The 22578-nt window shown below is 46.0% G+C and overlaps 1 protein-coding gene across 7 annotated transcripts in view; it reads left to right on the top strand.

Annotated features, from left to right (window-relative positions):
• LOC147640536 (Regulator of chromosome condensation (RCC1) family protein) overlaps positions 1 to 22578 on the top strand; it is a 48013-nt gene that overhangs the window by 6272 nt on the left and 19163 nt on the right. For 4 of the 7 annotated variants that reach the window (XM_086812720.1, XM_086812684.1, XM_086812713.1 and 1 more), the window contains 5 exons: positions 3848 to 3891; positions 5432 to 5614; positions 5775 to 5865; positions 6011 to 6054; positions 6135 to 6230. In XM_086812720.1, coding sequence (XP_086668846.1) covers positions 3848 to 3891; positions 5432 to 5614; positions 5775 to 5865; positions 6011 to 6054; positions 6135 to 6230 — 458 coding nt within the window. Of the gene's footprint in view, positions 1 to 3847; positions 3892 to 5431; positions 5615 to 5774; positions 5866 to 6010; positions 6055 to 6134; positions 6231 to 6423; positions 6469 to 22578 lie in introns of those variants that run through there. The other 3 variants (XM_086812706.1, XM_086812698.1, XM_086812691.1) reach the window with 2 other exon arrangements.

Raw genomic sequence — 22578 nt, 5'->3', positions numbered from 1 at the left:
TAGGCCGGTTGGAATAGCAGTGGATCATGCTATCTTGTCCTTAACTCTCACATTTCAGTTCAGCACCGCTCCATTGGGACAGGTCTCCACACACACTCGTTATACCTTTACGAGGGAGATTGACACTGTGTACACGGATGAGATATGCAGACGCTTATGTGCCGAGGAGCCGGGACGGCCATTAGATGAGCTCACTCACATATTGATAGAGACGCTTCATGCTGCAGCATCAGAGGCATATCCCCATAGTCAGCCTACACGGAGACGATCTGGGAACATGCCCCAGAACAGTTGGTATGATGAGTACAGAGAGATGAGGATCAGATTACAGAGAGAGGTGCTTATGGGTGTTACCACTCACAGACAGTCACAGATTACCTTCCGGCACCTAGTGCGATGGAAGAAGAGGGCTTATCTTGCTCAGTTAGAGAGGGATTTGTATCAGTTATTTATGAGTCGGGACTCAGGCGAGGCATGGAGACTATTCCATGAGCATTCACCATCACCAGCCATTACCTCCACAGAGATTTGGGGTGAGTATGCAGCATCCCTGTACACAGCACCAGGACAGCCGCCCCTGCCAGACCCATCGAAGCCATGCCGAGAGACATGTGCTTTCTTTACTGCTGAGATGGTAAGGAAAGCTATTGACAGGATGAGGACCGGCAGAGCATATGATCATGATGGTTTGGTAGCAGAACACTTTATTCATGCCAGAGATATGCTTGCAGAGCTTATTGCTATGATGTTTAACCGAGCCATGTGTGAGGGTTTTCCTGAGACTTGGAATATGTCCACGATTGTGCCTATCTTCAAGTCAGGGGATCCCATGCTTCCTGGGAATTATCGTACCATCATGATTGGTCACACATTGGCTAGATTATATGCATCTATTCTTGAGCAGGAGTTGAGTAGATGGGCAGAGAGAGAGGGCATACGTGCATCAGGGCAGGCAGGGTTCAGGAGAGGTTTCTCCACTCTTGACCATATCTTGACACTCAGAGCTATTATTGAGGAGGGCAGATTATATGGCAGGAGGATTTATTGTTGCTTTGTGGATTTCCGCAAAGCTTTGGACACAGTACCGAGAGCCAGACTGATGCGCAGACTACATGAGATTAGAGTGCCCACAGAGTTGATTTGGGGAATCATGGCTTTATACAGGACAGTTGTGGGGCAGGTACATACTACTCAGGGTATAGCTGAGATGGTTCACTCGTGACTCCACTATTGGGGTGAAACAGGGCTGCCTCCTTTCTCCCACCTTATTTGGGATGTATGTGGATGAGGTTTCGGACTATGTAGAGCGGGAGGGTGACAAAGGAGCACAGCTAGGAGGGACATGGATTCCGCTGTTATTGTATGCTGATGATATTGTGCTGATCTCAGATTCTCCAGAGGGGATGCAGCGTCATTTGGATGCATTGCACACGTTTGCACAGGACAGTGGATTGTCTGTTAAGCTTGGTAAAACCAAGGTGATGGTGTTTAACACCATAGCACAGTGGGTTAGGAGGTTAGCACCCACCTTTACATATGGTCAAGAGACAGTGGAGTATACAGATGCATATACTTACCTTGGTGTGGTTTTTAGTGGCCCACTATTTTCCTTGAGGAGAGCAGCGGAGACCAGATTGACCAGAGCTTATGCAGCATTGGGGAGACTAGAGAGGATGTGTTCGCAGGTTCAGTTTCAGGAACCTCGAACAAAGCTTTGGCTCTTTGACACTTTGGTCACTTCAGCCATGCTGTATGGAGTGGAGATATGGGGACCCTCACTGGATCACCACAGCCGAGCCGGTAGCACTGATGGATGGAGATGTATGGAGAGGCCCTTGGTTTCTATGATTTCCCGGATGATTAGGGCCAAGGCCTCCGTAGTACCACATGATATTATCCGTGCAGAGATGGCTGCCCCCCCATTGGCAGTAGAGGCACTCACTCGATCACGTCCAGAGAGGGTTTCCGACCACGTTCTAGAGTCATGAGATACCAGGATCAGAGATGCCTTGGATTATACTTGCTGGAGCTGCGTAGACATAGAGAGGGTCTCTTGAGAGGGAGGGGATCAGAGAGAGAGAGACACCTACAGAGGCAGATTACAGGCTTCTTTCGACCAGAGATTGAGCAGTTAGGCTAGCAGGCATTGCAACTAGCCCTAGAGTATAGCCGCACCAGAGGTACAGTGATTGATCGGGCTATAGAGCTGGGGCGGTCCAAGCGCCCCAAGATGAGAGGCCCATCTTGACACCGGCGGAGACTACAACAGAGGATCTACTAGCACGGCATGGGAGACGTCCAGTCAGAGTACTCACCATGGAGGACATTGAGGATATCCGTCATCGACCGATGAGAGACATCTTTGGATAGTGATGTATATGATGCTTACCTTTGTTGCTGGAGTTTTCCTTCCAGATGTTATCCACCGTTAGCACCTCCGAACCTGCCTAATGTACCGAGTTAGATACGCCCAAGCCGCGCCGCACCGGTTTACCCAAGTCGCGCAGCTCTGACATTGGTACAACAAAATTTGAAGTGCAAAACCAACCGTACCCCAAACTCAATTCTTCTCTATCTATGCCACCCACTATCAGTCTAATCCTGCTCCTAGTTCACTTGGTGGCTCCTAGTACCTTACTTTTCCTCATAGTTGTTTCAGTTTTAGTTAGTTGTTTAGTTGTTTTTAGCTTTTCTTACACAGACATTGTATCAGATCCACCAATTGTTGTAACCTTTTTGGTCTCATAGGTCATTTTGGCCTTATGAAGACGTTAATATATCATTTCATTTCATTTCATATCATTTTCTCTCAGAATCCATGTACCCAAAATTGTCAGAAAAACCCTAAAAAGCACCTTCAACGAGTATGCATCGAATCAACCTTAGCACAAAAATGTAGAGAATACTTGGTTCTTGTGAATCCATGGAAAGCAAAAGGGAAAAGCTTACTCAAACCTTCTTCGGTGCATTGCGATACCTTCCGCGTTAGGTTGCTTTGATACCAAGTGTTACAACCCCACAAACACTAAACAAAAGTGATTACAACAAACCCCCTAAGTGGAATGCAGTCTAGCTCACCTCCCAACTGAAGGTTCTATGCTTCAAACCACCCTGGAGCCAAGGGCTAAGGTCTGACTCCCACATATCCATGCTAGTCTGCCCCATAAAGGCTTTCGGCATGCTGAACTATGCTCTGCCACATGCGTGGCCAGAATCTTGGTTGAACTCTGCCCAAAAGTGAGGTTATGACAATAATAACCCAAGTTTCACTTATATAGTGCACACTGCTGCTATAAATAGCCATCTTGTCATAAATAGCCCCAATATACATGGATTTATTAATAATAAGCTTAGCCACCCGCATTAGCTTGCTTTCTCCTAATCCCAGGGCCACCCTAACCTTGCTAGATTAATCCACTAATCTCGAGGATTATCACTAGGTATGTAACATGCTATGTCGTACACAATCATACCAATTGCATGTTACAGTTGGTCTTATTGCCATGATTTAGTAGTATCTCATTTCTTTGTATTGTCTGTGTCTCCTTACTACTCTCTTTGCTGTGGGGCATTACATGGCCACGCCTAAATTATGAGACGTGCAATTTATATATATTTTTTCAGCCTGCACCAGGCTTGATAAGTGTCCATGCTTGATGTCTCAGCTTACTCATATCAAACACAGTGGAAGTAAAAAGGAAGTGTCACTATATAATATGTCAGAACCTTCCTTCCAATCAGTATCGATCAAATAGAGTTAAAGCTTTGTATTGGTGTTTGAATGCCAATTTTGATTGCAGCAACATAATACCAGATACACTTTTACAGCACCTACTTTATTTTACAGATGCTGGAGCATTACTGACTTTTGGATGGGGATTGTATGGACAGGTGAGCATCATACTTGTTCCTTTCTTTGTTTTAAATCTTTGTGTTTTGATTTAGGATACAACACTATTGGAAGAAAAGAATTAATCAGTATGCAAACCCCTTTCATGTCACAAGTAGTATCCAAACTCTTGCATCACGATGATTCTATTTGTCCATTAGAAACCTCCTAAGGTTATCAGTGTTATGGGTAAAAACATTGTTAGGCAATGAGCAAGAAAGTGGATATGTCTCAGTTTTATACATTTTTTTGTTGCTCAAAGGGGTAGTGGAGACCTTGCATTCACCGATCTTTTTCAGAATAGGTTATAAAAAGTGGAGATGACCAAGTAAAGTTCAGATAAAGTGAGATCTCAGTTATTATCCATGGCACAATTGATTTTAGTCATGTAGGAGTCAATTTCTGCTCAACTGTAAAGATACCATGTGCTTTCCAGGGAGAAAAGTGTGATAAGGTGACTGGGCCATTTTAGTATTATACCTGAGTCTCTTCTTTTGTTTGATGGTTTTTTCCTCTTGAGGGTCATGACTTCTAGAGGCGTTTCGGCCAAGGTCAGGTTTTGTTACATTCTCACTCTCAGTTCACACACAATCTTGCTTACAGATTCTAAACAATATACTAGGCCAACACGTGTTTCATACTTAAATCTCTTTGACCTCTTAGCTCTCTGGAGCAGTGACAATAATAATGTTCTTAGCAGGTATCCTGCAGACGCAGCAGCAGAACCTGATATGACCTAGGCCTGAAGAGGGGCACAATGGTGCTGAGATTTCTACAACGCCTCCAGGTTCATCTCAGGCTGCTGCTGTGATTTTCTCCTTGGAAGTTCTCTAATCCCTACTGACTTGCCCCTTCTGAATTTTGCATTTCCTTCATGTATGTGTTCTGATCCAAAATTTGCAGCAAATGAAGAAATGGTAACACTTTGTCTCACTGGTTTGGATCCAAGGTGGTCGTATGAGAAATCTTATTAGTCTTATCACATTGAATAGATACTGTGAATGTTCAAAGCTACGAGGTTCTTTGTTGTGCAAGGATAGATTTTGAAGATTTTGAAGTTTCGGCCTTGGACACTGTGGCATTGATGCGGTTTTTAACAAACTGCTGTTGAAGGTCAGGTATTGGCATGCCAATTCACTAATCTTTCATTGGTAGAGGTTGGGTGGTTATTTAGGACTCTGTGCTAGGTTGGGAAGTGGTTCACAAGAAGTGTGGCTACTTTTTGTAGTAGATCGATAGCTTATGGTCGATTGCTTTTGCTATTTGTGTTCATGGCACCTCTTTAGGATGCCATTAGCTAAGGGTACAAATCTTTGAAAATAATCAGTGAGGTTTTACGATTCTCATGTTTCCCCTAGGGAGATGTTTCAGTATTGTCAGGAGTCGAACCTGGACTTTTCACCGGTTACTGGTTTTCTTCTTAAACCACACATTTCTGCCTCTGCTTTTGGCCATTCGTTTCAAGGCTGGCATTTTTCTCTGCTGGTTTTTGTTGCCATAAAATGCTCATGATCCGTACACGGCAATGTTGCGGTTTTGCAGTGTGGTCAGGGTAGTACAGATGATGAGGTGAGTCCTTGTTATGTGTCTTCATTAGGAGGGTTGCCAGTAAAAGTGGTAGCGGCAGGCTTGTGGCACACAGTCTGTATCACTGAATCTGGAGAAGTGTACTCTTTTGGTGGCAATCAATTTGGTCAGCTTGGAACAGGGGGAGATCAAGCTGAGGTACCTATTTCATTATCAAACTCAAACTGTCTCTCTTTTAAAGGTGTAACTGTGCTCTTTCAATTCAAGGTCTTGAACTTTGACATGCAGCTCGCAAAATTCTATGATGTTGTGTAATGTTCGAATCCAATCAGTCTTTTTACTTTTACTGGTTGCACAGATGATCCCACGACTTTTGGAGGCTTCTGTTCTTGAAAATCTGTGTGCAGTGTCTGTGTCCTGTGGCGCTCGTCATAGTGCCATTTGCACAGGTGAGTGAGATCTGGACACTCTAATTTAAATTCTTTATGTTACAACCAAAGGGTCGTCTTCTTGATTAACCTTATGAGTTCATATTAGTTTCCAGTGTCTTTGGCAAAGGCACACTAACTATGTGATTTTGTGTGGGCCCTCTAGACACAGGAAAGATCTTTTGCTGGGGTTGGAACAAATATGGGCAGGTATGACCCTAATTTTTTTCCCTTTAATCTTCACAATGGGAAGCATTCTTAAAAATGCTGCATTTATGATTGAAACTCAGGGGGCAAGTGACAGATTGCCGCCATCAAGTGTAGTTAGTTTATCGAAACTTGTGTATGCATGTCTACTGTGCTGTAGCACGCACATGTTTATTTGGGTGAGTTCTTCTCGAAAGGCAAGCACAATTTTACCTTAATAAGGAAGTAAACAAAGAGGAATTTTTATGATCAACAATGCAGTAACAATCCTAGCTTGCCTCTTTTTGGCTCTTAAAATGAGACAACGTTCTTTCTCAGCTTCCAGTTAACTTGTAGAACTTGCTGAACTAGGGCTCTGATCTGTGTTTGCAGACCACAACCCACATTCTAAGAGCTAAGTGAAATAGCTAACCACATTTTACAGGAAGAAGCTTTTAGCTAACAATGTGTGTGAATGATGTTCTACAAATAAATGTAGATATTGCCTTTCAATGTCACTAGCTTAGACATAATCCTTGAGATCCATGGCTTGGAGAAAATGCTCATAGAGGCTTGATGGTTATCCATGCTGGGATTCACACCTGTGGATTGACTAGATTCACACACTGGGGTCAATACCCATGGAGAGGCATGCTGGGGTCTACACCCGTGCCTGAGTTTAGATTACTGGAGTACAAGCTTGGAATATGGGAGATTGTCTAGTCAAGAGTGCATTAGTTTTAAGCATATGCTGGGGGAAATGACTTTTAGGCATGGACTTACATAGGAGCCATATAAGGCCAAAAAAAGAATGCTGGCCTCTCATTGCTGCGGCAATGTGATCCATGTGCAATGTGTGTAGAGGCTATCCATGTGACTGATGCGATGGAGGTATGTGACTGTTCGGAAGAGTGCCTCCACTACCATCGGGGCTGCAGCAAACTCTGCCTGTATAATCTGGTGTGGGACTGATGGTTTGCTGCAGATCATACGGGAGAACATCATGACCTGGGGCCTCTCAACTCACTGCCAATCCTCGTCGGATAAATCTGGCCCCCAGAAAGCTGCTCCATACATCAAGGCTGGTATGACGAGGGTGTCAAAAAGGCAGCCCTTCGTCCTGGGCTCCTAGAAATGTGCCTGGAAGCACTGCCGCTCAAGTAAGCTCAAGGCTGCATATCCCCGCGTCACTCTGGCATGTGCTGCAGGAAGCATGGTAAAGCGTGGGCCACTGAAAGTGACACCAAGGTAGACATAGGAGAGAGAGAGAGTTAACTTGTACTTATGCATAGATTCTACACAAACGGGTTTGAGAGTACCTTGGAGAGATTGATCAGTCGATAGCTCACCAGGAAACGCTCTTGTTGGCTGCTCAGAGGACGGCGGCGCAGCTGCTCGAGGAGACAGTCCTATTGGAAACCTGCAATGGAGTATTTTACTATAGCAGATAAACAATCTCTTATGTCTTTGGCAAAACAAGTGTTACCAAAAATGTAGCCAAATTCTCGACTACCCAATGATGTCCTATGTGACAATTTATATTAGGCACGTAACAGTATGTAGGTACATGAATGCATGGAGTAAAATCTTTGTGATCTAAAAACAAGAAGATGCACATGATGCAATTTCGCCCTTAGCATGGCATGTAGTATCTAAGTAAATCCTCCTCTCTCTTCCAAAGTGGTGTCCCCACTAGGTAGAAATCTTCTTTTATCTAAAAATTGTTCCTAAAGAGTCCCTTTTCATGTGTTTGGCTCGTTTTGTTGTGCCCCCAAACAGTCTTTATTAGTCTAAAGTTAATTGGCCTTATTATCCTAAGTTCATGCATCCATATACCTCTCATATGATATGAACCTTTTTATTAAAAAAATCATAATCCTTCCTTACGAATTCCTTATTCTATATCCCCATGTAATATGGTACTTAATAATTTGTCATGGAACAAAATTTGAAGGTTTTTTTTTCTTTTCTGAGAGTTAAAAAAATGATTTTTTTTTTTTGGTGAATTTTGAAGATCCAATGCCGTGCACTCCACAGCATATCACTTTACCTGAAAAAGTTGAAGAGTAACTCTTCCACTTACGACGCTCGTGAGTGCTGCACTGAGCATATTTTACGATGAGGAACATTTCTGCGCCTAAACATGATAATACGTAGTGCCATGGCATCGTGCACACGCTCTGAGCTCCACCCCCCCCCTTTCGCCGGTGTCGCCTGCGCCTTGCTGTGTGCCCCCGCCCTCTCCTCCCCCCCCCGTCTTAGCTCTTCCGCCCCACGCCCCCCTTCCTAGTGCTGCTGCCGCCTCCCCCTCCCCCCCCCCCCCCCTTTCCCTCTCCTCGCTGCACAATGCCTCCCCTCCGTCTTCTTTTTCTGAGCCCCCCCCCTTCTATTTCCTTTCTCTCTTCGTTTCCTTGTCCTCCTCCCTCCCCTCCCGTGCAGGTTGATGCTTCTAGGCTTCTGGGGTTTTTAGTTTATTCGGCAAGCTTCGGTTCATTCTGGTCTTCACCCTCAGGAGGGCTCCATGGCAGCCACTCCGTCATTCCCGACCGAAGCTGCTGTTGCTTGCATTTCCTTCTCTGAAGCGGATCTACAAGTTCTCGCCACAACTGTTGCCTCACTTGAGGCCTCCACCCTGGTTTGCAAAATTGTTGGTAGCCGCCTCGCGTGCAGACAGCTCAGGAATCTTCTTCAGGCCAGTCTCATTGGCGAACCAGCAAAGATCACCGATATTCACCCTCTTGGGCGCGGATACTACCAAGTGGAGTCCAACTCGTCATCGGCATCAGACCGAGTCATGCAGCTGAGTCCCCTTGCACTGCGTACGGTGCAAGCCTTCTTTGCTTGGTGGCAGCATGGCTTCGATCTTGCGTCTGATCCATTGGCTGGCGTTTTGGGTTTCCCAGTGACAGTTTGCTTCCCAGGCCTTAGGAAGGAGTACCCTCCCACCGTTGCCTCGGCCCTCGTGAGGGTAGCAGGGATTTCATCCCTCCTGTCGGAGTCAGTACTGCGTTGTGTTTCTATTCCTAGCCTCTGAGGGGACCCCATACAGCAGCGCGTGGAGTATTCCGGCCTCCCAGGCCAATGCTTCATTTGCAGACGGATGGGTCACTTAGCTAGAACTTGCCCTCGGCGGCAGTCCAGGAGACCGCCTCCGGTGGTCCCCCCCCCCGATTCTCGTGTTGACCCTCACTAGGGGGTAGAGAGAGGGGCAGGCCCTCAGGCAGCAGAGCACCAAGCCCTGACTTAGGGTGACCCAGCAGGCAGTGAGTGGCAGACGGTTGGACCGTGCCCGGGCCGCCGAGCTGAGTGCCGCTGTCAAGTGCACCAGGCTGGCAGATCTCAGGGGGATTCGGTTCTGTTAGAGAACTGTTACGAGCATTTATCACAGCACTTTCCCATTGGTGACATGCCCTCTTCCGTCTTGGAGCGGGCCCCTCCGGCCCCACCAGTATGGCGGCCGATCTCTTGTTGAGATCCCTCCTCCGACCCTCAGTGTTCTGAGAGGCCGACCGGCCTCTCTGAGCCCCCGGTGGGCCCCTCCCCCTAGCTTTCCTCTCCGATGGATCCCCCTCAGCAGCACCCCTCTCCGCCCTTCCACCCTCTCTCTCGCCATCGCCTCTCCCATCTCCTCCCCCAGTCTCGTCACCGACTTTACCCACCGTAGTGCACTCCGCCCTGCCTTTATCATTTGAGGCCCCCCCCCCCCCCCCCCCCCCCCCCCCCCCCCCCCCCTCTTTTCTGCCTCTCCAAAGCACTCTCATCGCCCCTAGCAGCCCTTGACCCGGTGTGGAGGTAGTCGACGGGATTAGTCCATCGCTTGATTCACCAATTCTTTGATCCGGTAGAGATGACCATCGCAACCTCCCCCGTGAGGGCTCTCTCGCCAGAGTCCCCAAGTAGCCCCAAGGATCCTGGGACAGTTTGGAGACTACAGTTTCTTTCGGTGTTTGCCGACGGAAGGGATTGACATGTTTGAGGAGACGGTAGCCCCTGTTCGGTTATGTGTGGTTTTTCACCACTCCAGGCCCTCTACGCCAAATAATGGTGCGATGATCTTCTCTTTCCCCTTCAATGCAGCCCCGGGGACATAGTGGGATCTTGACTTAGTGGCAGCTGCCATTCAGGGTCAGGCAGTCGAGCTCTCCCACCATCCCCACGATCTCTGCATCACCGTCATTCTCACCCATTTTTGGCCTCTGGCTAGAATGGAGCCAGGAGGTTCTACCCATTGAGGCTAGGACGGAGAGATGGTAGTATCCAGTTTGGAGGTGTTGCTCTTTGTGTTCATACATACTTCTTCACCCCTCTTACAGATACCTATATTGTGATTGATGGAGTCCGGAGCATGCTTATGCACGTGCTCGTACAGAGTGGCGTCACATGGAGAACAAGATTAGTGCCCACTTGGCGTGCCTTTGCCCCCCACGGATTGTGATTATTCCCCGTCTAAGCCCTCGCCCAAGACTCTTTGAGTGGAAGGCAGTTCCGCTAGTGTTGCATCACACCGAGGTTGATATGCGGAGTGTTTCATGGAACATTCAGGGTTTAGGGGGGCCTCAATGCTTTCAGAGACGAGGCGTCCTACGAGGCGAGCTTGAGAGGGCCATAGTGGGGGACCCATAGACATTCTTTTCCCTCCAGGAGCATCATCTCTCAGAGGGGTGCACCCGTAGATGTGGGAAGATTCTTCCAGGCAGGAGTCATACTTTCTCGTCCCCATCCTTCGGCCCTTTAGGGATGCAGGGAGGGGTGTGTATTCCCAGAAGATTCTTCCGGGCAGGAGTTATACTTTCTCGTCCCCATCCTTTGGCCCCTTAGGGATGCAGGGAGGGGTGTGTATTTCTGTCAGTGAGCAGTTGTTGCCGGCAGTGTGACTGGCTCAGGAGTCAGTCCCGGGGTAGGCACAATGGATTACCATTACTATTAGAGAGGATAGCGTTGGCTTCCTGAACATCTATGCTCTGAACGCTACTGTAGGTAGAGCCCTCTTTTGGAGCTCAATACGGCAGGTCCTCCCTCAGGCTGACTTTTGATACTTGGGCGGTGACTTTAACATGATTGAGGCAGCAGAGGACAGACTTGGAGGTGGCACGGCCACAGTTTCAGGAGCAGAGTACTAAGCCTGATTCTTGCAGTTAGGGGACATGACCCTTGGCATCTTCTAGAGTTTGGGCATAGCCCTGGGAGCCTCTGCTTCTTGAGATCGGATAGGAGCAAGGCAGCTCAAAGTAGATTAGAGGGTTTCCGGGAGCAGGAGAGGAGTTTGAGGAGGAGTCTTGCCTCTTTACAATGGCTTCAGGAGAGGTCCCCAGATTGCCAGTGGATCGAGAGTCAGCTCGCCGTCGCTTGCACGGAGATTAGATCCATAGAGGAGAGGAGGGTGGAGTACAGGTATCATGCTAGGGCATCTTTCTGGACACATGCAGGCGACATAGTCACAGGGGATTTCTTTGAGATAGTTGGACCCCACAGGAGGAGAGATGGTATTCGCAAGTTGCGTGGCCAGGATGGAGCTATTGTTTCAGATTGTCCCCGGGTGAGAGCCATCGCCACGGACTTTTATCGATCCCTCCTCATTGGTGCCCCAACATCTTCACAGGTGGTGGACGCACGCGAGAGGGTTTGGTGGCATACGAGGGAGGTGGTTCCCCCTTCTCTTTGGTCATTTTTATTGACACCTTTTACTGCTGAGGAGTTGGCAGAGGTAGTGACGACGCTTCCCAGGGGCAAATGTGTCACAAAATTCTCACAGCTTTTGTTTTCTACTGTTCATGTGGTATATGGAGCCTGACATGACATACATGTATGGCTGGTGGAGCATGACATGGTGTGTTTGTATGGCATATGGAGCCTGACATGACAATACATGTATGGCTCATGGAGCCTGACATGATAGTACATGTGTGGCTTGCGGGGCCTGACATGGTGTACATGTATGGCTCATGGAGCCTGACGTGATGTGATTCCTTGGGACTAGCTATCCTGGAGATCTTCTGTACTAATGTTATGGGAAGGTTCCGGAAGGATCATGAGCCCTGGACATTTTATCTAATACAACTGAGCAGATGGGTGTTTCTTCCAGTGTAGCTGCATGACTTTGATTTTACCTTTGGATGACTTGTCTTGTTTGCCTAGACAATGCGTGAGATTTTTGCCTGCGTTGTCCATGGGGCCGGGGACGCTTGGGCACCCTATGGCCCAACAATTGGGCATATCGGAAGAAGAAAAGACCAAGCAGTTTATTTGAGGTTTAGACACTACCATTAGGTACCCAGTGGAGAATTTTGAGCCTCAGACTTATGCACGGGTAGTGACCCTTGCTCAAAATCAGGAGCTGATGGTGAATAGAGGTAAGCCCAAGCAGGTACAGTCTATCCCAAAGCCCCAACAATAGTCATCTACCCAGGGTAAGGGGGCTCAGAACAGCAAAGACCAAAAGGACCAAAAGAAAAATTCTTCGGGTCAATCGGACCATAAGAAAGATTCTATGTAAAACCGGTCTATGGACACATAAAGCGGTAATTCATTCACAAATAACCTGGACTTACTGAGACACACATTCACAGAATCCTCGCTCCCTCGCTCAACAACACATTGGCCCCGAAGTCCGGCGCCCCTTGCGGTATTTCTTTATTGTTAAAAGGTTGGAAATTACAAAGCACAAGTGCAACAAAGCACTCTACTTGCATCAGCTGAATTTTACAAATTCTAGGAGAAATTTGCCAGCATAACTGCAGTAAAACTGTTCCATAACATCTCAGAATGAATCCCAACTGACAGGCACACTTCCATAGGCATCAAGCTACCCAATGGAGTCCAAAACATCACAATTCAGCTTGCTGTAATTTTCTGCACAGGCCTGTTTTCAGCTTTGTTTTCAGCCCAAAATAACCCTTGTACTGTCCTGGAGGACTTTAGCAAAGTCCTACTGCATTTTGGCATCAACCGGGCAACATAACAGCCCAAAAACAGCACCTAAACAGTGCTGAAACAGCATTGTTTTGAAGAGGTTATTACCCTCTTCTGTCCCTGCTTTGGTGTAGGAACCAACTACACCTGTTCCTGTTCAAGGAGGCAACTAGCCTTTGCATATAAGCATGAAATTCACACAATTGTACCTGATTTTATCTGATGATAGCATTTCCATAGTCTGCAAGAGAGAGAAAGAGAGAGAGAGGCTGTGGGGAGCAAGCTCAACCCTCAATTCCTGAGTTGTAGGGCAAGGGAATGCACCACGAATGCTGGTTTTCCTGCAACAAAACCACACGATGGCTGCAAATTCAGCCTCTTTCCCCAAATTCCCACGCTTCCCTCTTCTCTATGAGGAAAATGCACCAAAATTTGACACTTGGCACATTTTTAAGCCTTTTCCACATGCAATCTTCCAGGCTAAAAATCTCCTGACTGGTTCACATTCTCACAACAGTCCTTTGTCAGCTTTTGGTCCCCTTGACATTCCGCACAAACTGACGCGAACACTTTTCAATTCCGACACTGCCAAAAATAGCAGTTCCCTAGATTTTAGGGATGATGTCATCTGCATTCCTTCTGGTCTCCTGACCATCTTTGACCACTATGGTCACTTCAGAATTTGCTTAGAATTCAAGATACATTCACATTTCGGTGGCGGCCACTTACTAGTGTAAACTGGCCTATACCCTCATTCAGTGGCCATGTCCTGGACACTGTCCTTCCTCTTTCAGTGCCCATGTCCTGGACACTGTCATTCATATTTCAGTGCCCATGTCCTGGACACTGTCATTCATCTTTTAGTGCCCATGTCCTGGACACTGTCATTCATCTTTCAGTGCAGTTCTCAGGCTTAGCCAACCATTGGTCCAAAATCCCACTGACTGACCCATTCTGACATTGCAATGGCCCAAGCCCTTCCAAGAGATCCCGGGGGAAAGCAACAGCAACCAAAGAGAAAGAAAAGAAAAATATATATATTTATAAAGAAATGTAAATAAGGAAAACAACTGCAAAAAGTTTCACCTCCTGGTGACATACCCCCCTCTTGAAAGAAGCAAGCGACCTCGATTGCAAGTCCACATGCAAACGGATGACACAGGACGATCACAAGATTCCCCAGGTGATTAGTGTCATCGCATGTATCTCCTGCCAACGGATGACACGGGGCGATGATAGGAATTCCCCACTACCATTTGTGCCATCGCAGGTTCAAGCCTTTCAAATACATGTTTCCGGATGCAACACAGGGCGATAGCATATATCTTGTACTATTAGTGTCACAACATGTAAATCATTCATTTGAAGCGTAACAGATACAACTTCAAAGCACTGAAAGTTCATTCATTGATTAAGTCATTGACAACAAATGTCAAAACTGTACATTGCCAAACATATAATACAAATGTACAGGTCATTCAAAATTCAGCTTCAAAAAGCATATTAAGCCACTGCAGGTTCTAACAGGAAGGCTTCCTTGTAAAGTTGCATCAACTGAGGTGAATCAGCCAGTTCAATCTCATCCATCCATTTAGCATCCATTGGTGAATAATTTCTGAATTTCACCAAGTATCTTCTTGCAACTTGTCCTTTCACTTTTCTGTCTTTATGGGCCAGAATCTGCTCAGGAACCAGAATTTCATCCAATTCCTCCACTTCAAGCTGTTCCTCTGGTACTATATCTTCTGGCACATTGCCAATAAAAGGCCTCAAAAGGCTCACATGAAATGCATTATGTATCTTCCAGGTTTCTGGCAATTTCAGCCTGTATGCTACATCACTTATCTTCTCTGAGACTTGGAAAGGACCATAATATCGCATACTCAGCTTAGGAAATAAACGTTCCTTGCCCTTTCTTTTTCTCAGTCGTGCCTTTTCAAAACGCAATAAGACCCAGTCATTCTCTTTAAACAAGAGCTCTCGACGATGCATGTCAGCAGCTCTTTTCTGCTTAGCTTGTGACTTTTCCAAGGCATATTTGACCTTCTTATACGCTTCTTGCCATCCCTCAACATACCGATCTGCTTCAAATATCTTATCCTTTGTCTGCAGAATGGGAGGTACTTTCTTGCCACCTTCAACAATTTCAAAAGGCGCCTTGCCAGTAGAGGAATGCACTGTATTGTTGTAAGCATACTCTACTAGTGGCAAATAATGCTCCCAAGCTGCCTTATGTTCTGATACATAACATTTCAGCAGATCCAAGACAGTAGAGTTAGCCTCTTCAGACTGCCCATCAGTTTGAGGATGAAAAGAAGATGAGAATTTCAAGGTCGTGCCCATATTCTCAAACAATGCTTTCCAAAACAAGCTAGTCATCCTTGGGTCTCTATCACTGACTATAGACTGTGGCATACCATGGTACTTAAAGATATTCTGCATGAAAATCTTGACCATGTGCTCGGGTTTTATCTTCTTTCTAACAGGAATGAAGTGTGCTTGCTTACTGAATCTACATATTATAGTCCAGATTCCATCATTCCCTGTCGTTGTCCTTGGAAGATCAAAAATAAAGTCCATGGCAATACTTTCCCATGGTCTCTCTGGAATAGGCAATGGTTGCAATAACCCAGGTGCCTTCTGTCTATCAAACTTGACTTTCTGGCATACTAGGCAAGATCTGACATAAGCATCAAGATCACGTCTCAAAGCTGGCCAATAAAAGAAAGTCTCTACCGCTTTCACTGTAGCATCAATGCCTCGATGTCCAGCATACGGTGGAGCATGACTTTCTAACATTACTTTCGGCCTTAACTGCTTAGTCACACATAGCTTTCCATGCATCATGAGAAAGCCGTCTTTCAGAACATAGTGATCATGATGTTGATTATTCATTAGCTGCTCATAGATTCTGGAAAAATCTTCATCACTGGCATACTGCTCTTTCATATCATCCAATTCTTGGTGATAAGAAATAGAAACAGCTGACACTTGTGGTTTGCGAGACAATGCATCTGCAACCACATTCTTCTTGCCTTCCACATGCACTATCTGAAAATGGAACATTGACAGAAAATTTGCCCAACGCATGTGTTTCTCTGACAACTTTGCCTGTGTGAGAAAGTATCTGAGCGTCTGATGATCCGTTTGCACGACAAAATCAGCACCAAGTAAATAGTGTTTCCAACTGGTAAGTGCATGGATCACAGCTAACAGTTCTTTCTCATAAATCTGATAGTTCTTCTCAGTGTCAGAGAGTATTCTACTCTCATATGCCACGACTCGGCCATTCTGCATCAAGACAGCACCAATGCTGTTCCCACATGCATCACACTGCACAACAAATGATTTAGACAAATCTGGTAATGTCAACACAGGATCTGTAGTCATTTTCTGTTTCAGGCATCTAAATGCTGATTTCTCTTTATCTGTCCATTGCCATTTAATGGCCTTCTTTTCAAGCGCATGTAACGGTGAAGCAATCTCTGCAAAATGCCTTACAAATCTGCGGTAGTAAGAGCATAGGCCAAGAAAACTGCGAACATCATGCACAGTCTGTAAATCTGGCCATGAAACGATTGCTTCAATCTTAGCAGGATCCATGGTGACACCATCCTTTGATACAATGTGCCCAAGGAAGTGAATTTCTTTTAGGAAGAATTCACTCTTCTTGCCATTAATGAGCAATCTGTTGTGTTTCAGCTCGTTAAAGACTGCTGTCAGATGGTCTCTGTGCTCCTCTTCACTCTTTGAATAGACTATCATGTCATCAAAGAATGTGCCCACAAAGCTTCTGTAAGGACGGAAAATTCTGTCCATCATTCTGTTAAATGTGGCAGGAGCATTTGTCAATCCAAAGGGCATGACTAAGAACTCATAGAGACCAAATGTAGTGCGAAATGCGGTCTTGTGCACATCCTCGGGTCTGATTCTAATCTGATGGTACCCACTCTTCAAATCTATCCTGCTAAACATTTCTGCTCCTTGCAAACGGTCAAGAATATCATCTATGCGCGGAATTGGAAATCTATTCTTGATCGTGTTCTTGTTCAAGGCTCTGTAGTCAATCGTACTAGTAACACAGGAGAACAAAACGGGGAACTACTGGGCTGAATTAGTCCCTTCTCTAACAGCTCATTAACCTGTGTCATAATCTCTTTCTGCTGGGCTGCACTAACCCTGTACGGTGGCCTATTGGGCGGACTAGACCCTGGAATAAGATCTATTGCATGATCCTCTGGCCTCTCAGGAGGTAACTCTCCTGGTAAAGACTCTGAAAAACAGTCTCTGAACGTATCCAAGAAAGCTTTTCTACCTTCGTCTAGTGTAGACAAATCAGTTTCAACTTCATTCACTTGCTTTGCAAAAACCAAGTACGCAGAAAGATGATTTTTCATTACTGAAGTTATAGCAGAAGCAGAAATGACTGGGACAGACTCTCCTTTCGGCTTCACATCCAAAACATGAGTCTTGTCCCTATGTACAATTGTGATTTTCTTGTTGAAAGCATCCAACACTGCATGTTTCCTATGACACCATGGAATTCCCAACAAGACATCACATCCTTCCAAGGGCATGATAAGAAACTCCTCTGTGTCCACATAACTCTGTATATGCATGCGAAGTTTGCCAAGTATAGGAGTGACAGGAACTGAATGCCCAGGGCATGCCAAATCAGCCTGTCCAACTGATCCCATGTCTTCAGCACGAATTCCCAACTTGGCTGCCAATGCCGGTGAAATAAAGTTGGCTCGAGCACCAGGGTCAAAGAAAATCAGCACTGTAGCATCTCTGATTTTACCCCATGCTCTGCACAATTCTGTAGCATTATCACATGGCTGGTCACCAACCATGTCAGGTACCAATCCTGCACTCGGCATTGTCTTCTTCTTGAGTGGCCCTTCTTTATCCTCGGCATCTTTTGCTGGCTGTTGTGGGCATTTTGCAGCCATATGCCCTTTCTGTTCACAGATGAAACATTTCCCAGCTTGCATCAATGCCTTTCTCTCTTCAAATGACTTGCCATAGAGTGGCCTCTTCTGTCCTTTGCCTTGACCAACACTTTTCTGAGGTTGTGACGGCCAAGTCTTCTTCTCAAATGGCTTCTTTCTATAGAATGGTCTAGGTGGGAAATCCCTCTTCACAAGTGGTTCCTGTTTGCCCTGAGGTTCCTTGTTCACTGTGTTCTTAAAGCCACGTGAACCTCCCTGTAGCAATGCATTAGCCATGTTTGCATTCTCAATGAGCTGAGTCATATTAGAAACATTGGTCTTAATGCAATAATCCCTGATTTCTTTGGGCAAACCACAGCAATACTTTTCTATTTGCTCTGACAATGGCACTGTCCTGTAAGAAGTTACTGGCAAGAGTGCATCCCAAAACTTCTTATTATACTCTTCCAAATTTACACAGTTGGCTGCATCAAGTTTGTGCCATGCTGTCATAACATCCACTTCAAAAGTATTTGTAAGCCAGGTAAAAGAGAACTGCTGTTTAAACTGAACCCATGTAGCAGGTGCTTGTCCTTGCATCAACAGTGAGGTCCACCACTGCAATGCATTACCTTTCAAGAAAGTAGCAGCCTTCCGCACCTTAGAAGACTCTGTAAAGTTACCCCCAGTGTATGCTGCATCAAATTGCTGAATGAAAGTCAGCGCTTTCAATTTGTCCTGCATCCCACTGAAAGTCTCAAACTTTACTGCTTGACCACCTTCTTTGTAATCCTTTTGCACCTTTTCTGCATCAGTCCTTACTGCTCTTTGTCCACTAGGTTGAGAAAATTCAGCCACACTGACAGGTGCTGCGGGCCCCAAAACTGGACTAAAATAAGTTTGAAATCCGGGCTGCACACCTATATTGGCATAAAGAGGGTTCACGGCTTCCATAGGCATCATTCCTGGTGACCCTCTTGACATCAATCCTGGCAAAACTGTGGGCGGCCTAGCCATGGCCTGGAAAACAGACCCACCACCAAAATAGCCGGGCTGGAAAGCAACGAATGGAGGAATGGTCGGCATGACCCTTTGCACATTACTTTCCTGGCCATTAAATGCATGTACCTGTGCTTGTATAACATGCTGCACTGGATCAGCTGCCACTGCTGGTGTCTGCTCTACATGCTGTGGCATCCTTGGCATTTGTTCCTGTGCCCTCTCAACTGCATGCTGAGATGATTCAGCCTGGGAATCCCCTGTCCTTGACTGCAAATACCTCTTCATCCTGGGATTCTTCACCAATTGTTCAAAGGTACCAACCATGCTCAGGAGCTGCGCATGAAATAAATCCTCTTGTTCCTGTTCTTCCTCTAACAAGGCTGGCTGTACTACTGGCTCCATCCGAGCAGAGGCTGACACCTGGGCACCTGTCACCTCTATATGCTGTCTGCGAGTAGAAGAGGAACTCTCTTCGGCAGGGAGCTTGCCTTTCCCTTTGTCTGTCATACTGTCAACTGAAAGTTTAAGGGAACCTGTATCCAAAGAAAGAGACCGTACTCTTTCTCACCTGTAATCAGTTGTACCTCACTATGTGTGTCTCTTGTTCACCCAATCCAATCCGTGTCCGGGCTCTTGCAGAAAAGAGGACCCTATCCCGGCAACGGAACCATAAAACCGGTCTATGGACACATAAAGCGGTAATTCATTCACAAATAACCTGGACTTACTGAGACACACATTCACAGAATCCTCGCTCCCTCGCTCAACAACACATTGGCCCCGAAGTCCGGCGCCCCTTGCGGTATTTCTTTATTGTTAAAAGGTTGGAAATTACAAAGCACTCTACTTGCATCAGCTGAATTTTACAAATTCTAGGAGAAATTTGCCAGCATAACTGCAGTAAAACTGTTCCATAACATCTCAGAATGAATCCCAACTGACAGGCACACTTCCATAGGCATCAAGCTACCCAATGGAGTCCAAAACATCACAATTCAGCTTGCTGTAATTTTCTGCACAGGCCTGTTTTCAGCCCAAAATAACCCTTGTACTGTCCTGGAGGACTTTAGCAAAGTCCTACTGCATTTTGGCATCAACCGGGCAACATAACAGCCCAAAAACAGCACCTAAACAGTGCTGAAACAGCATTGTTTTGAAGAGGTTATTACCCTCTTCTGTCCCTGCTTTGGTGTAGGAACCAACTACACCTGTTCCTGTTCAAGGAGGCAACTAGCCTTTGCATATAAGCATGAAATTCACACAATTGTACCTGATTTTATCTGATGATAGCATTTCCATAGTCTGCAAGAGAGAGAAAGAGAGAGAGAGGCTGTGGGGAGCAAGCTCAACCCTCAATTCCTGAGTTGTAGGGCAAGGGAATGCACCACGAATGCTGGTTTTCCTGCAACAAAACCACACGATGGCTGCAAATTCAGCCTCTTTCCCCAAATTCCCACGCTTCCCTCTTCTCTATGAGGAAAATGCACCAAAATTTGACACTTGGCACATTTTTAAGCCTTTTCCACATGCAATCTTCCAGGCTAAAAATCTCCTGACTGGTTCACATTCTCACAACAGTCCTTTGTCAGCTTTTGGTCCCCTTGACATTCCGCACAAACTGACGCGAACACTTTTCAATTTCGACACTGCCAAAAATAGCAGTTCCCTAGATTTTAGGGATGATGTCATCTGCATTCCTTCTGGTCTCCTGACCATCTTTGACCACTATGGTCACTTCAGAATTTGCTTAGAATTCAAGATACATTCACATTTCGGTGGCGGCCACTTACTAGTGTAAACTGGCCTATACCCTCATTCAGTGGCCATGTCCTGGACACTGTCCTTCCTCTTTCAGTGCCCATGTCCTGGACACTGTCATTCATCTTTTAGTGCCCATGTCCTGGACACTGTCATTCATCTTTTAGTGCAGTTCTCAGGCTTAGCCAACCATTGGTCCAAAATCCCACTGACTGACCCATTCTGACATTGCAATGGCCCAAGCCCTTCCAAGAGATCCCGGGGGAAAGCAACAGCAACCAAAGAGAAAGAAAAGAAAAATATATATATTTATAAAGAAATGTAAATAAGGAAAACAACTGCAAAAAGTTTCACCTCCTGGTGACAGTATGCCCAAGAAGACTCCTGAGGAAAAAGCTAAGGAGGGTATAACTGGAGGTTATCTCTAGCCTAATGAACAGATACGGTACCGGACAGAGAACCGTTGTTTCTTTTGTCACAGTGGGACACGGGAAGAAAGATTGCCCAAAATTCCAAGCTGAAAAGTTTGCTAAGGCATCCACTTCCACAGTAGCAACCGTAGCATCATCATCCCCACCTCCGCCATCAGCCTCAAATGCTGTTCAGCTTTTACCCTCTTTGAATTCAGTGCCACCAGTGGTATTCGATGATAAGCAGGAGGGTGAGGTTGAGGGCAAGACAAAGGCTCTCAACCGTGCCTATGGCACTTCAAAGGGATAGCAGTTCATTGTCCTCTTCGACATGGGCAGTTCTGAGGATGCCATCTCTCTGCAGTTGGCTACCAAGATGAGCTGTACCTTGGTTCCTTATCATTTGGATGTGGACGGGTTTTACCCCTGGTCTACATACACATATTACTCATAAAGCTCTGCAATTTGAGTTTCAGGTTCAATGGGCCACATTGCAACGAGATTTCATTGTCTCCCCTCTCTTAGGGTGTGACATGATCCTCGAGATCCAGTGGTTTAGACAGTATGCACCCATTTTGGATTGGAGGCAGGATACTTTCACCATCGTTGAAGGCCTTCTTGAGCCTCTCATGATTTGCAGGGATCGGAGCATTCTTGGCATTCCACTCATTTCCCACATTTAGGCCCAAAGAGCCATCAGGAAAGGCACAAAGTGTGCGTTACTATATGTCTGCTCGCAGTCTAATGCAGTTCACCCGCAGGGGAGCAACAAATGGTTGGTCCTTTGTCTCGATACAGCAACATCATGCTGCGAGCCGACCTCTCGTCCACTCTCCCACCCGGTAGACCTAAGGACCATCTCATAGAGTTGGTTCCTGGTTCAGAACCTCCTAACAAGTTTCCCTACCGCCTCTCTAAGGCATTGGAGAGCGAGCTGGAACAGCAGTTAGCTCAGTTACTCCGGTCCGGTTTTATCTGACCATCCTCCTCACCATTTGTCGTTCCCATTCTGTTTGTCCAGAAGAAAGATAAGCCTGCACGATTATGTCTGGATTACAGGGCGCTCAATAAGCTAATAGTGAAGAATAGGTTCCCCATGCCCAGAATAGAGTACATCCTAGAACGACTCAATGGTGCAAAGATTTTTTCTAAGATAGATCTTAAGAGTGGCTACCATCAGGTTCGGATCTTTGAGGCCTACATTCCAAAAACGGCCTTTAGGACTGAGCGTGGCCACTACGAATTTGTGGTGATGTCCTTTGGTCTCACCAATGCATGAGCAACGTTCAACAAAATGATGTCTCAGGTTTTTTAGGATCTCATTGTCAAATGCGTCTTCATCTTCTTAGATGACATTCTTATCTTCTTAGGGACTGCAAAGTAGCATGAGCGAGATGTGGCACAGGTTTTGCAACTCTTGCAGGACAATGAGTTGTTTATCAATGCCAAGAAGAGAGAGTTTAGAGTCCAGGAGATCCATTACTTGGGTTACATCATCAGTTCTCTAGGTATTAGCCTCGACCCTGAAAAGGTACAAG

Source organism: Cibotium barometz, chromosome 2 (genome assembly GCF_041138505.1).
Source record: "Cibotium barometz isolate CiBa-2024 chromosome 2, ASM4113850v1, whole genome shotgun sequence".
Taxonomy (NCBI): domain Eukaryota; kingdom Viridiplantae; phylum Streptophyta; class Polypodiopsida; order Cyatheales; family Cibotiaceae; genus Cibotium; species Cibotium barometz.
Note: the sequence above shows the minus strand (reverse complement) of the source record. Positions and strands in the feature narration are given on the sequence as shown.